The following is a 13851-nucleotide window of genomic DNA, read 5'->3' as shown; positions in this document are numbered from 1 at the left end:
GGGCACTGCAAAGGAGTAAAGAATCTGTATTTTGATTTTAATTTCTAATGAAGGAGTTGCAGAGAGTCCAGGAGCACCTTGTGCTGACTATGGGATTCCTACCCCGTGTCCCTTTAGGGTTTCCTCCCCAGGAGCCATTTCTTTTGCATAATCAAGAGGATGCACTTAAAAAAAAACCACCCCCCAAAAAAAGTAATTTCTGAAACTTTGTCGTTTTATGGTTAGGTTTTGAGGGTTTTTTGAAACAAATCCAAATTAGCTTTATTGACTAGATATTAGCGTGCCTGTAAATGCTGTTAACTGGAATCTGTATTTATTCTGTTTTCTTTCCAGAGTGCCCAGTTCTACAAAGTCACCACTGAGCAATACCAAAAAGCTGCTGATGAAGTCTCAGCTCGGTTCAAGTGAGTCTGTTCTCCTGGTTTTTTCCTGGCAGCTGCATGAGTTCTGTCCACATTAAAATGCACAGTAATTCCCCTTTCCTCCCTCACAGATCCTATCAGTCCCTCTGGCTGTTAAAAGGAGGGAATTTGGGAGAATTTGGAGGCCAATGTATAGGAACCATAAGCTGCAGAGAAATGGGATGCCCACTTAGTATACATTTGTTAATTTGTAGTTGATAAGAAGCATGAAAGAGTCTAAGAATAGATCCCTCTCTCTGATGGAGCCCCGAAAATGGGATTCCAGCTTTGCATCACGATCCCATCCATCCCGTGCTCGCACCATGGGAAGGATTTAAATGAGAAATTTCACTCTGCCCTCAACAGTGAAGGTCAAATTAAATAATTTTGATTAGTCCTGAAGAGAGTGAAGTGAAGATCTGGTAATTGATGGATCAAAGTGACAGTGACCCTTAGCCTTGGACTCTTCCCTTTGGGCTGCTCCATCCCTCAGGCAAGAGGTTCCATTTATCATTTTAGTGAGGACACAGAACTTTTTACAGCCTCAATTCTCTCCTCTAACCAAGAAATGCTGCAGAAAATGAATTATTCTGCCACGAGTTTTTTAGATTTGTGGAGGGATTTTCTTCTGGTTTGTGTTTTGTTTTGATTTTTGATGAGCAGGAAGAGAAAAGTCCTCTCTGAGCTGCTGGTAATGATACAAATAAAATTTTAAAGTGTAAGAAAAACACATTTTATCTCTTAACAGCATGAATTGTTGAATATTCTCTGGTGTATATGTAAAAAATTTTGTAGTGTTTAATGGTGCAGAGTATACTGAGCACTAAATTCATCTGTCCCTTAAGCAAGAGGGACAGGACGACCATTGATCAAGGTCTGATTTAAGCATAATTCGGAGGGTTTTCCATCATGTCTGGAAATCCAGGTAGGTTGGGATAAAATTCCCACCTGGGTGTCTCCTTCCTCTGTTACAGTGGGATATTCTCAGCTTTTTAAATCAAATGATTGCCTCATTTCACTTGCATTATTCCAAAACAAGGTTTTGTTGGGATTTGAAGAGCTCTGGCTGGGTTTAGTGGTCAGAGATGGGAGATGGGTTTGGGATTGGGATTTTCCTCCTGATACATAAATGTTTTCCTAAATAAAATAGATAAATCAAATACTTTGGGTTCCTTTCTGTACAAATGGAGCTGATTGATAGAGCAGGGGCCAGTCTTGAGCATCGAAGAAACTGAAGAAAACCATTTTAAAGGGTACAGAAATCAAGGAATATTTACTGAGGAGAATTTGGAGAGGGAATCACATTCCTAACACTCGATGAGCTTGGTCTTTTCTTAATTTTCTAGAAAGGTATAAATTGAAATCATCCATTTGACTGGTCTGTAATAGCAGTACTGCAATTGCTGTGCTGCTTTTGCACTTGAAGCCAAATTTCCTAAAATTTATTTGTAATTTTTACATCAGTGGATCCAGTATTGGTCCATTGCCTTCAAAGACAACAAAAGGAAAAAACCAGGAAATCAAAAGGTGCCTGAAATATGCACATAAATTGTGGCAGATTTGATGAAGTGCCTGAAATACCAATATTCCTTTCCAATTTAAAGGTTTTCCCTTACATAAAATCCTTTTAAACACCGTATCCTTTTATTGAAGGTTTCGATGCAGGAGATGTTATTTTATCACTGCCTCCTTCATGGAACTTGATGGATAAATGAGGAATGATTTAGTGAGACCTAAAGATGCTCCTTTGGTGTCACAGGCACTTCTCATGTGCAGTTTAATTGCACGTGAGGATTCAGAGGACAGAGGCTCCAGTGGTGTTTAAAGAGTTGTTTAATTGGCTGTAAAAGAAGAATTAAGTAAGGTTGAGCTGCTAAATTTTGTTAATGCATAAAGCCATGTGCTGCCTGTGATTTCAGGTTCCAAGTGCAAGATTAATGGATCTAATTGTGGGGTTATTAGCAAATAGTCTGACTTTATTTTAGGCATGTCTAGAATTAGGGACCAAGTTTTAGTGATAGAACTTGAATTTCTTCCACTTTTTAAGCTGCATCACTTCCAAGAGCAAGAAGTGGATGGTGTTGTTATATATTAAATATTTCCTGGATTTTCCTTCCTCCATTTAATCCCTGAAATTACATCAGCCGTGGCTTCATCAGTCTCTAGGGATAATTAAACCCCGTTAAAAGGGGAAAAATATAAATACCCCACGTGGATCTGGATCAGAGACCTGCAAGTCTTCAGTCTGCAGTTCCTATTGCTGCCTGCATTAAGCTGATATTCCAAACGTCCATGAGAAATGTTTTATCTCCACGAAGGCCCTGATTCACATTGATCAAATTGGGAATTATCAAATGCTTCATCTCTTTAAGAGCCTAATTCCCATTGATCAAATCCTAAGTGAGCAGGTTCAGGCAGTTCCTGCAGTCCCCAAATCACATTAAAACAACATTACAGGGCCATGCTGCCCCTCCTAAAGCTGGAATTATGTTCCCACAGTTACATTATAACCCCAATTATTCCATTATGAAGATGGCTCTGTTGTAATGAGAAGTTTACACAAGAAGAGAAGAATGCAGCATTACAGGAAGAGCCAGGCTTTGGGCAAGGATTTGAACTTTTCCTAATCAAATTCTCCCTTTGTTTTGTGGGTTTTTCCCCTTAATTTGGAGGGCTGGGAGCGGGGAATTCGGCAGCTGCGGTGGTGACATTTTATTCCCCTGTGGTGTCTCGAGCCAAGTGACATCTTCATTATTCATTTAAGAAGCAGAGAGGGCAAAGGCAGCCTAAAATAAATGTTCTTCTCTTCTGTGGGTTTTGATTTCTGGTGGTATATTTAGAATTTGTAGCTGTGCATTGGTGCTTTTTCCTAAATATTCTGCCATTCCTCTCCTGCTCCGCTGCTCTCATGGACAATGTGGAATTGCTTCTTACTGCTGGGTTTTTTTGGAAAAAACTTAATCCCCAGCTGGCCAGACTGATGGAAACCCCAAGTCCTCCATGGGGGTTGACTGATCAGTTTGGTGGTGAGGTTTTCCCCAAGAATGGAATTAATTCCCCAAAGTTTGCTTTGACACAGTTGTAATCCAGAGGATCCTTTGCATCATCTGGAAGTTTGGGGTGTTCATTGAGTCACAGATTTTTGGGGGGCTTTGTCCCTTTATTACAAACTTTTGGACATGACCCTCATTGGCATTTCCCATAGAATGGGGGGGAATAAATGACAAATCATCAATATCATGTCTTCCTTTAATTGGGATTTCTCTATCACAAAGCCTGGTTCAATAATGTTTACTGAAAATAGAATTTAAGGCATTGTTATAATCAGAAAATCATGGAGTGGTTTGGGCTGGAAAAGACCTTAAGGATCATCCAGTTCCACCCCCTGCCATGGGCAGGGACACCTCCCACATGAAGTTCTGTTTGATGCTCAGCTGTGAACATTTGAAATATTAGCAGTAGTTCCTTTGTGTTCTAACTGGTGTTGTTGTGAACTGTGAAGCTGAGAAGGAGTACAGTGAAACCACAGTAAATTAATAACAGCAACACTTTGATATTCAGATATAATTGTCTCACAAAGCAGTGCTGCCAAATCTTTGGACACTGAGGGAAAAAAAGCAGGAGAGAGAGAAAATCAGCTTTTTATTGATGGCTTTGGACCGAGTCCAGGGACGTGTGGCTTTATTTCCTTGTCCTCGTTACCCTTCTGATGTTGGGGCACATATGGTGACTTCTGAAGGGCTCTTGCACCGCCTGTAAATGAGGAATATTGATAGTTTCTTAATGCAAATATCTTCAGTCACCATCCTGCTGCACTCACATACCTCTGTAACACAGAAATCTGTGGTGCAGAGAGCCACACAAAGAATTTGTGCTTTATTTCTGCTTGTGCAGACCCAAACTTCCAGTTTGTAGAAGTTCCTGTTGTACCTTAAATAATATCATTGATTCCCAGAACAGTTTGGGTTGGAAGGGACCTTAAATCCCATCCCATTCCAACCCCTGCCATGGGCAGGGACTCTCCCCAGACCAAGTTGCTTCAGCCCATCCAACCTGGCCCTGAATTAACATCAGCTGCTTTTAAAAACGAAAGTTAAAAGTCCAGATTATCAGTTCTTAATGAAATACTACTTTTTCAATCCTATATGAATACTATTTTTTCAATAACAGAAAATAGGAAGCTACTAAAAATCCTTGGGCAGAGCCTGGAGGCTTTGTGCCTTTAGTTAAGCGTCTTTTGCTCAGCCAAGGACCGTCAGCTCTGCACAGAAACCTCGGGAATTAATCTTTTCTCTTACAAATACAGCAAACAGGTGGTGCTTTGTCAGGAGAGAATCACTGCAGGATTGTTTGCTGATGATGCTGTTGCTGGTGGTCTCCTTGATTTTTTTCTCACGTGTTCTGTCTGGGGATGATGTCCCAAGTTACTCCTGACATCCCTTAGAGAGGTGTGAGCTGTTTGTAAATGATGCTGGGAATTAAAGAGTTAAATGCCATAACTCAGCTCAACCCCTGAGCTTTTCTTAGCAACAGAGCTACTCAAAGGTCTTATTTCTCCTTCTGCTCTTTCACCTCTTCGCACACAGCTGTGCTGACACCACGAGAGTTTCTTACCGTGACTCAAGCAGAGGTGTCTGATCTCAAACACATTTCACTCCACAAGCCAAGTGTAGGTACAGTTTTCCAGCATGGAAGTGATGCTGTCACCCCTCTTAGCTTGAAACCAGTCCAGATTCTGAGCACACAGAGCTGCTTCAGGTGGGAAGAGACTTTGGAAAGAGACTTCAGTAGATCTTTCCAGTCTCTTGTTTATCTTGCACGTCCCAAATCCTGTTCCTTGTGAATAAACTCTTCTCTTTGCTCAGTTCTTTCACTCAGGGCTTGGCCCTCATGGATTCACCTGAGGGCTGTGAACTCACTCAAGAAATCTGTTGGACTTTCTGCTGCTTTGTTCAAAGGATTGTGCTTTGACCCAGGGACCTTAAAAATCATCTGGTTCCAGCTTAAGGAGGGGACTTGGGTGGGCAGCAGTTCCCCCTGTCTCAGTTGCTCTGCACCGATAAATAAATAAGAGAATCCTTTGGCCATTCTCCTGTTATCCTTTGGAATCTCAGAATTCCCTAAAGCCCTTTTTCAGTGTGTTTACCTGTGATTGTCACTTCAGACACGACAACTTTGGGTTCCCCTCCAGCAACGCAGATATTTAACTTTGTTCCTTTGATCAGTGCAGTCAATTAGGAGCTCAAGGGTACTCAGCAGGGCTGGATGAAATATTAATTGTGCATTTGGAGCTGGATGCAGATTCCTTCTGAGCAAAGTGGGAGCCAGGGAGCCTGGTGTAATATCTGTGTGCTTCTCTTTCACGGAGAACGGTGAGTCTGTGCAGGGGGATGTGTTTTCATTGAAATCTCTGAGCTCTGATGTGAGATTTAAATGTGCTTGGTTGGTCAGGAAACAGGATCGAAGCTCTGTGGTTTTTGAGAGTGATATTAACTTTTAAAATCCATTATTCAAAATTTAGATAGCACATTAATGAAGAGGGTAAGTCAATTTTTTCCACGTTTGGCATAATCTTTTTTTTTCCCCCCCTTTCTAGAAATCATGGATACATTCATTAAATCTCCCCTCGGGCTATCCCCAGTTTTTCACACAGTGAGATCCTTTACTGTCTGGAATAGAGAAAGCAATCTTAAAATTAATGTTTGTAAAGCACCAAGTCAGGAGTAGGAATTTTTTTAATTTTATAGGGATTAATACGGAAAATAAAAGATTTTCTGGGAGGGGGGACAGGTGGAGCAGGATAATTATTGTAGGATATTGTTGTGGGGGGATAACTGCAGGATAGAGTGGGATGATAACTGTGTGGGAAAATTTGCCTGTGGTGGTGGAGTTGGAACTGGAAGATCTTGATGATCTTCAGGGTCTTTTCCAAGCTGAACCATTCTGTGATTTTATGATCTGCAGGTCCTTTTCCTGTTCAGAAGATCCTTTTCCTGTTCAGGGTGGATGTGTTGGAAAGGGAAATGTGTTCCAGCACCACTGCTCTTCTCTGCTTACAGAGAAACACGAAGTCGTTTCAAGGCTTCCCTGTGAAAGAAGCGAGTGAAACTCTGCACTCTCACCTTGGTGGCCCCCAGTAAAATCGATGGGATTCTCCTTTGGTGGGCTGGGAATCAGCCCAGTCCTGGGAAAATTGCTGGATGCCCTCGTTAGGGACAGTCCCTGCTGCCAGCTGCGGGTTTGGGAGCTGCTCCCAAGGAATGAGTGGCTCCTCCCAGTGAGTTTGGCTTTCCAGGCTCTGCCAGGGGACATCTGGCTGCCTGCTCCCTCCCAAGGTTTATTGCAAACAAGGAATAAAGCCTCTTGTTTTAATGCCTTATCCTTTGTTGGGATTTCCTCCAAACACGAGTCGCTGATTTCCCAATTACAGCGTTAAAGCCGTGAGGTTAAACCCCAGAGCAGCTCCTTTTTATTATTAATTTGTTCTGTATTTCCTAATCTTTCGTGGCTGACATTTACAAATACCTTTTCTAAAGATGTTTTTAATGAGGCCAAGCCATCCGTAGGATCAAATCCTACAAATCTCATGTGGGAGCCCACAGCAGCAAACCTCCCTTAGGGGAAGGAGGATGTTTCCCAGAGCTGGTGGTGGGATTTTTTTAAGGAGAATTCACCTGTTCCTGGGCACAGGGTGAAGAATGAATTACCAATTGTCTCTATATGTTACCACATGACATACGGTTTTCTTCTTTTTTTCATCTCCTTTCCAGTAGTGTTGGAAAATCAGGGAAGAAAATACACCACAGCCATTCTGCTTGGACTGCACCTGAGGGAAATCCCAATCTAAAGTCAAAGCAGGCAGTAAATATGTGGGGAAATAATCTCAAATCCTGGGTTTTGTTGCAAAGTGCTGTAAAATAAGGTTTGTAAAATGAGTATTTAGGTTTCTTAAAGTGGTCAAATTGTAGAATCACAGAATGGTTTGGGTTGGAAGGGACCTTAAAGGACATCCAGTGGGGACACCTTCCACTATCCCAGATTGCTCCAAGCCCCATCCAGCTGGGCCTTGGACACTTCCAGGGAAGTGTTAAACCATCTTGATACCTCCTGGTTCACATGAGATGAGTTCAAAAGGGAAATTTTAACTGCTGGGAATAAAAATGATTCCTGGACTTGAGGATGGTGACACCTGGCAGGTGTAGTGTACCTGCCTTACCCTGTTACTAACAGGTAAAGTGGTATAAAAATCCTGAATGGCATAAAAATATTTATATTTTTTTTTCCTCTGGGAAATAGGTAAGAATTTAGGAGAACAGGTAGGTTCTAATGGCAGAGCTACACTGGTAATTGCAATTTATCTTCCAATATTGGGGTTTATTTTTCTTTTTGCTCAGGGCAGTCTAAACTGAGGTGAATCCCAACCAGATTTGGACCTTGGGTAGAAGTCAGGGTTTCAGGTGTCCCATCAGGTCTGGAATTTCCAACAACTTTTTTATCTTCCGACACCCACCCAGCACCAGGTGCTGTTGCCTTTACATTTTTAAAATAAATCCTCATCCTCAGAGCATCCAAAGAGCAGAAATGCTGCTGACACCAGAACCAAACTGCATTTATTTAAGGCTGATCCTCACACTGGAGGTCCTGGCAGTGCAGAGCAGCAGCTGGAAACATCTGGAGAAGGAGCAGCATGTGGATTTTGGGGAAGCCTTTGCAGGTGTGCCTGGGGTTTGGGCTTTTTTTGTGGTTTAAAATGCCAGCAAATCACCTGCCTCATGTAAATTTACCTTTAATTAATCCATCTCTGCAGTGGAATTAAAACCAGAAAGCTCCTGTACAGTGGGACACCAGTGGGATCCCTTAAGGGTGGGGACATGGCCAAGGTCCAAGGGACAGTAGTTCAATCTGGAATTAAGGGGTTAATTACTGCCATTTTTTACTTCTTCATACAAAATGTGTATTTTTTTTTAGTGAATTGGTTTGGGTCTCACTTACAGCAAGAGGTTTTAAGTCACCAAACTTCTGGTTTCCATCTTCAGTAGCCTCAAGCAGTGAGGTTTTGCCTTTCTTTGTTGATCCTGGCTGTAGCATTTCCAGCTTAAGTGGGTTTTTCTCACCATAATTTCATTTCTTAAGCAGTTGTGTTCTCCAGGAGTTCACCAAAATGTACATTTTCATACAGCTTTGAACAGGGGAACAGCATCAATCCTGTTCTCATGAGCTTTACTTCCTCTTTCTACCCTGAAACTTCCACATTTCATCAATTTACTCCTTGGATCAAGGAAAATTGGTCATTTTGACAACTGAATTATAGACATGAGTTGCCATTTATGAATAGGGCCATTTTGGAAGTATTTCCCAGAAGATACCAAACCTTGACCAAAAAAAATCCTTTCTTATTTTAGCTTGAAAATTCCGGTTTTTCCCAAGCTTTCCCCAAGGTTTCCTAATGGGCATCTCAAAAAATGACTGTGAGTCAATTAATTGTAGACATTTGCTGGTGTTACTGTGCCATGTGTGGAGCTAAAGGTTATCCAGGGGGCTTGGAAGGACTCAGATCCAACAAAATCCCATCTCCCTGGCAGAAAATTCAAGTTTCATTTATTTCCCTTCAAATGCTCTGCTGTTATTTAATCTTTGTCCTTTACAGGATTTTTTTTTCCAGATATTCTGCCTGTATTTTCTTCAAATTTTGGCCTGTTTTTCTCAGTATTCCTCGCTGCAAAATGCTAATTATTTTCTGAGCGTGCTGCTTGTTTCTTTCAGTGGCTTTTTAAAGCATAAAACTGAGATCTGTGGGAGAAAAATGAATATATCTGTCATGAAATCACCTAAACCCAATTTTTTAAAGCTTTTTATGGTATTTGATGAATGCATTTTCCAGTTTTCCTGAACATGAGCTTCGTTCTGAAGCAAGCCAGAACTCTTCCTGCTGGTTTTTAGAGGGGATTTCTGAGCTGTTTGTGGTTTGCTTTGGCATTTTTGGCTTGGATGGATGTGACCTGAGTTTTATGTTCCATGGAAGCACAAAAAGCACATCCTTCTATCCCTAAAAAAGGATAAAAAGACAGAAAACTGCTCAGTAGGAGAGATTTAGGAGATTTTTTTCCTCGGGGCTGTTTATGGAGCAGTTCAGTGTTAATGGTTCTGTAGATGCAGGAGACCTGTAACTAAAATTGGAAAATTTTTCAGTGTTTAAAACCTAAATAATTATAAATACACACTTTGTCTCACTGTGTTTTCCCATCCACCTGCCTGGGATATTAAATAAAGAATACCCTGAAATATTTCGAGCCAGGTTTTTTAAGCCTGAGGAAAGGAACTGAGCAAAAGAAACTAAATAAAATAAAATTATTTTGAGTACGTTAGAGGAGACCACTGGAGTGTGGCTGTAAACTATAAGGATGGACTCCTCTTCCAAGGGAGGGTTAAGAGGGATATAATTCCAAACAAATGCTGTGCCATGGGAATTACTGGAAGCAGAGAAAGATCAGAATGGAAAGGTTTTGCTGGACAGGGTTTGTAGATCAGTGTGGAATGGACACAACCTCTTTGCTGTCAGTGAAATCCTGCTCTGGGAGGGGCTGAGGGAATCCAGGCCCTTTTCTTTCATCCTGTATTTTCCCTTTGCCTTGACCAGGTGCAAAAGTTTGGCCAAAAAATTGTTAAAATCCTCTCAATAAAAAGATCCCATCAGTGGGATCAATGTAGATCTTAAAAACAAGTGGTTTGTTGGTAAATTCAGTGTCAAATTTAGGCAATTCACCAGTTTTTCTCTACTAAATACTTCTGGTTCTCAAGGTAGAGGAATGCAGATATTCTTGTGGATAGTCCAAAAAAGGGATGTGGGGGCTTTTAAAATGAAGTAATTCAAGGTAAAGTTAATTTAGCTCTAATTTAAATGTGGAGATCGTTGCTCCTCTCTGGTTTCTGAGCATGACCCTGCAAGGGGCAGGAATTCTTTTGATTGCTCAGTACCTGGGAAATGTGATATTCAGGCAGAAAAAGTCATTGCTGCACCTTGGATCCTTCTGCTGCAGATGTGGGAAGATCAAATTCCACTTCTTGCTCTGGATCTGCGCTGGAAATAAATTGTTTTCAGAGAGTCCCAGACTGGTTTGGGTTGGAAGGGACCTTAAAGCCCATCCAGTGCCACCCCTGCCATGGCAGGGACACCTCCCACTGTCCCAGGCTGCTCCAAGCCCCAATGTCCAGCCTGGCCTTGGGCACTTCCAGGGATCCAGGGGCAGCCCCAGCTGCTCTGGGAATTCCATTCCAGCCCCTGCCCACCCTCCCAGCCAGCAATTCCCAATTCCCCATCTCCCATCCAGCCCTGCCCTCTGGCACTGGGAAGCCATTCCCTGGCTCCTGTCCCTCCATGCCTTGGCCCCAGTCCCTCTGCAGCTCTCCTGGAGCCCCTTGAGGCCCTGGAAAATACAAATTAATACAGATCAGCTCTCCCTTCCCCTCCTTCAGAGGGGGTGTGTGCCACTGCAATAAGTTTATTAATTCTCTCAGATTTTCAGTTCAGTGCTTGAATATAAAAGCCCTCAGTCCCACAGACCCCTGCTAAAAGGAACAGCTCAAATACTGATAATTTCCCCTTCTCACTGCAGTCCCTGGAACACGACCCGCATTTTCCTGGGGTCTCTATTTGTGTGTGTGAAAATTCCTGTCGTAGCACAGTACACATTTTTCAAGCTAGAAGGGGAATAATTTTATCCTATATCGAAAGAAATGAGAAAAGCAGTTAGTCCTTTCAAAGTTCCCTTGCCACTTAACGTGGCTCCCACTTCCAAGCCATTTAGGAGCTCCATTAAGCCACTGGGTTGCTCCTGTGCATGCATTAGGATCAGAGCTGGGGTAGTATGGAACAGATTTGCTGTATCATGGGCACATTTATGAAGATTGATAACAGCCAGGGCTCGGTGTTAACTTTTACTTTCAAACAGGCTGCAGGAGAAACTGCCTGGTATTGCTTTGAGGCTTTGATTTATGGAAAGGTTGCTGCATGAAAAAGACATGCCATAAACCAGCTCTGCTGGCAGGAGCATTATAAAATAGGGTTGTAAGGAGAGCAAACAATAACTGACTAATTATGTTCATTATTGTCTCTCTGAGCTCCCTGTACCTTTTGGGGGAGTGGGGGTTTGCACTTGTTCCCACCTCAGCTTTAAAGTGGACTCACCTTTCCCATGGAGTGGGATGAACATGAGAAAATCCTGCTGCTTTCTACTGGCAGGACCCCCCAGAGAGGCCTTTTTTGTTTGTATGGAATGAAAGAGGTCATTGAAATTATACCTGCTTGCACAAGTGTCCCATCCCCTCAATCCCTTGTCCCTGGCTCCTGTCCCTCCAGGCCTTGGCCCCAGTCCCTCTGCAGCTCTCCTGGAGCCCCTTTAGGCCCTGCAAGGGGCTCTCAGCTCTCCCTGGAGCCTTCTTTCCAGAGCTGAATTCCCAGCTCTCCCAGCCGGGAGGAGGAGGAGGAGGAAAGGTCTGTGGGAAAAAAAAGCTGTTTCTCTTACAATTTCCATCCCTGGCGCATTTTCCCCTAAATTATGACTGTTCTCCTGTGAGGGTTATTTCAGACTGTTATATTTAAGCCCTTAAAAACAAACCCAAAAACCTCAGCATGATGGCAAAGATCACCATTTTCATCTGTAGATGGCAAGAACTATTTTCCTTCTCTCAGCCTGGCACCATCCTTTGTAACAATATGAGCCTCAGCAGCGGCAAGTTGAATTCTTCAGACAGCAGCAATTAGCAGAAAACTTGAGTGAGAACCAGCTGAAATCAAGGGCCACGACCTAACTGGGGAAAATGTGAGTGGTTAATCTAAAGTTTGTCAAACTTGAGCTGCTTTAACTTAAAAGCATCCCTCTCCCAAACTACCTGAAGACCTTGGCACAAAGAAATAGGAGCTTGAAAATCATCTGTGCTAAGGTTATAAAACAGAAGAACGACTTTCTTGGAGCAGAATGAAGTTCTGTTAAGTAAGCCAGAGTCTGATTAGTGCTGCCAGCACACAGAGGGGGTGAGGAGAGACCTTTGGAAGGTCTTTGTGAGCTGGCACTGAGGTTTCCATCAGTACCCTCTGCCTTCTGCTTCAGACTGCTCCCCTGGTGCCCTCACAGAGTCTGGGAATGGTTTGGGTTGGAGGAGACATTCCAGACCATTCAATTCCAGCCCTGCCATGGGCAGGGACACCTCCCACTATCCCAGGTTGCTCCAAGCCCCAATGTCCAGCCTGGCCTTGGGCACTTCCAGGGATCCAGGGGCAGCCCCAGCTGCTCTGGGAATTCCATTCCAGCCCCTGCCCACCCTCCCAGCCAGCAATTCCCAATTCCCAATCTCCCATCCAGCCCTGCCCTCTGGCACTGGGAAGCCATTCCCTGGCTCCTGTCCCTCCATGCCTTGGCCCCAGTCCCTCTGCAGCTCTCCTGGAGCCCCTTTAGGCCCTGCAAGGGGCTCTCAGCTCTCCCTGGATCCTTCCCTTCTCCAGGTGAGCACCCCCAGCTCTCCCAGGGTCTCCAGCCCTGGAGTATCCTCATTGTTGTGTTTTACAACAGCCTGAGGGAAACACCCACCAACAGGCAGTGAAAGATTACAACTTGAAAAATAATTTTAAACTAATGAGGACAGTGAAAAACTGTGAATGTTGTCGTTCACAGCTCATCCCTCCAGGTCCAGTTCGTGACCTGGCCCCAGTGAGGAGTGTTTTCCCTCCCTGGATGCCAGAAAGGCTGCTGAGGGCATTCTGTTTGAATGTTTCTGTAACACATTGCACAAGCACATTAAGGCTGAGATAATTTAGAGCAAGGTCCAGTAACCCCTCACCATCAGCGTGTTCTCAGTGGGGTTATTGCTCTTTGTTGGAGTTGATGACATTTTATTGTCGTTGCAGCCCAGCCGATTCTATTTTATGAAAAGAGTGGCAGGGCCTCATCCCAGTCCAAGACTTGTGAAATCACACGTGGCCTTTGTGGTTTAGCAGAGTGAATCCAAGCCTGTTTTCTTAAATAACTTCATGCCCAAATGGAAAATTGGCATTTGTTCTGCTGTCTCTTAAGATTACAACCTTCAGTTCCCTCAAGTAATCGTCACCCACGGGAGCGGCGAGGCTTGAAGTGTTTAACTGGTGATTGCTTTTTCTGGACGCTGCTTCTGTCCATAATATCTTTTATTTTTGTGGTCAGTTAACAGGGTTTTGGGGCCTTTTATAGCTGAAGAGAATAGTTAAATATATATTGCTCTGGAGAGTAATATTTGGATAATAATGTGCCACGAGTTAGTGTCTTGTGGTGCTTTGTGTTGAGTGCTGTAGTTGACCTTTGCTGGAGAGGAGAGAAGTGTCTGCTTGTTAAAACATATTATTTAGCACCTTTATAAAGGCAAAACTGGTTGGTTTGGGTTTTTTTTTTTAGTGTGAGGCTCAGCGAAGGTTTTATCACCA

General features: G+C 43.1%; 1 protein-coding gene across 3 annotated transcripts in view; it reads left to right on the top strand.

Annotated features, from left to right (window-relative positions):
• Positions 1 to 13851, top strand: part of CHCHD3 (coiled-coil-helix-coiled-coil-helix domain containing 3) — a 128441-nt gene that overhangs the window by 100331 nt on the left and 14259 nt on the right. For all 3 annotated transcript variants that reach the window (XM_032106757.1, XM_032106758.1, XM_032106759.1), the window contains one exon: positions 334 to 404. In XM_032106757.1, coding sequence (XP_031962648.1) covers positions 334 to 404 — 71 coding nt within the window. The remainder of the gene's footprint in view (positions 1 to 333; positions 405 to 13851) is intronic.

The sequence above is a fragment of the Corvus moneduloides genome, chromosome 4, assembly GCF_009650955.1.
Source record: "Corvus moneduloides isolate bCorMon1 chromosome 4, bCorMon1.pri, whole genome shotgun sequence".
Taxonomy (NCBI): domain Eukaryota; kingdom Metazoa; phylum Chordata; class Aves; order Passeriformes; family Corvidae; genus Corvus; species Corvus moneduloides.
The sequence above is the reverse complement of the archived record's forward strand: the minus strand, read 5'-3'. Positions and strand labels throughout refer to the sequence as shown.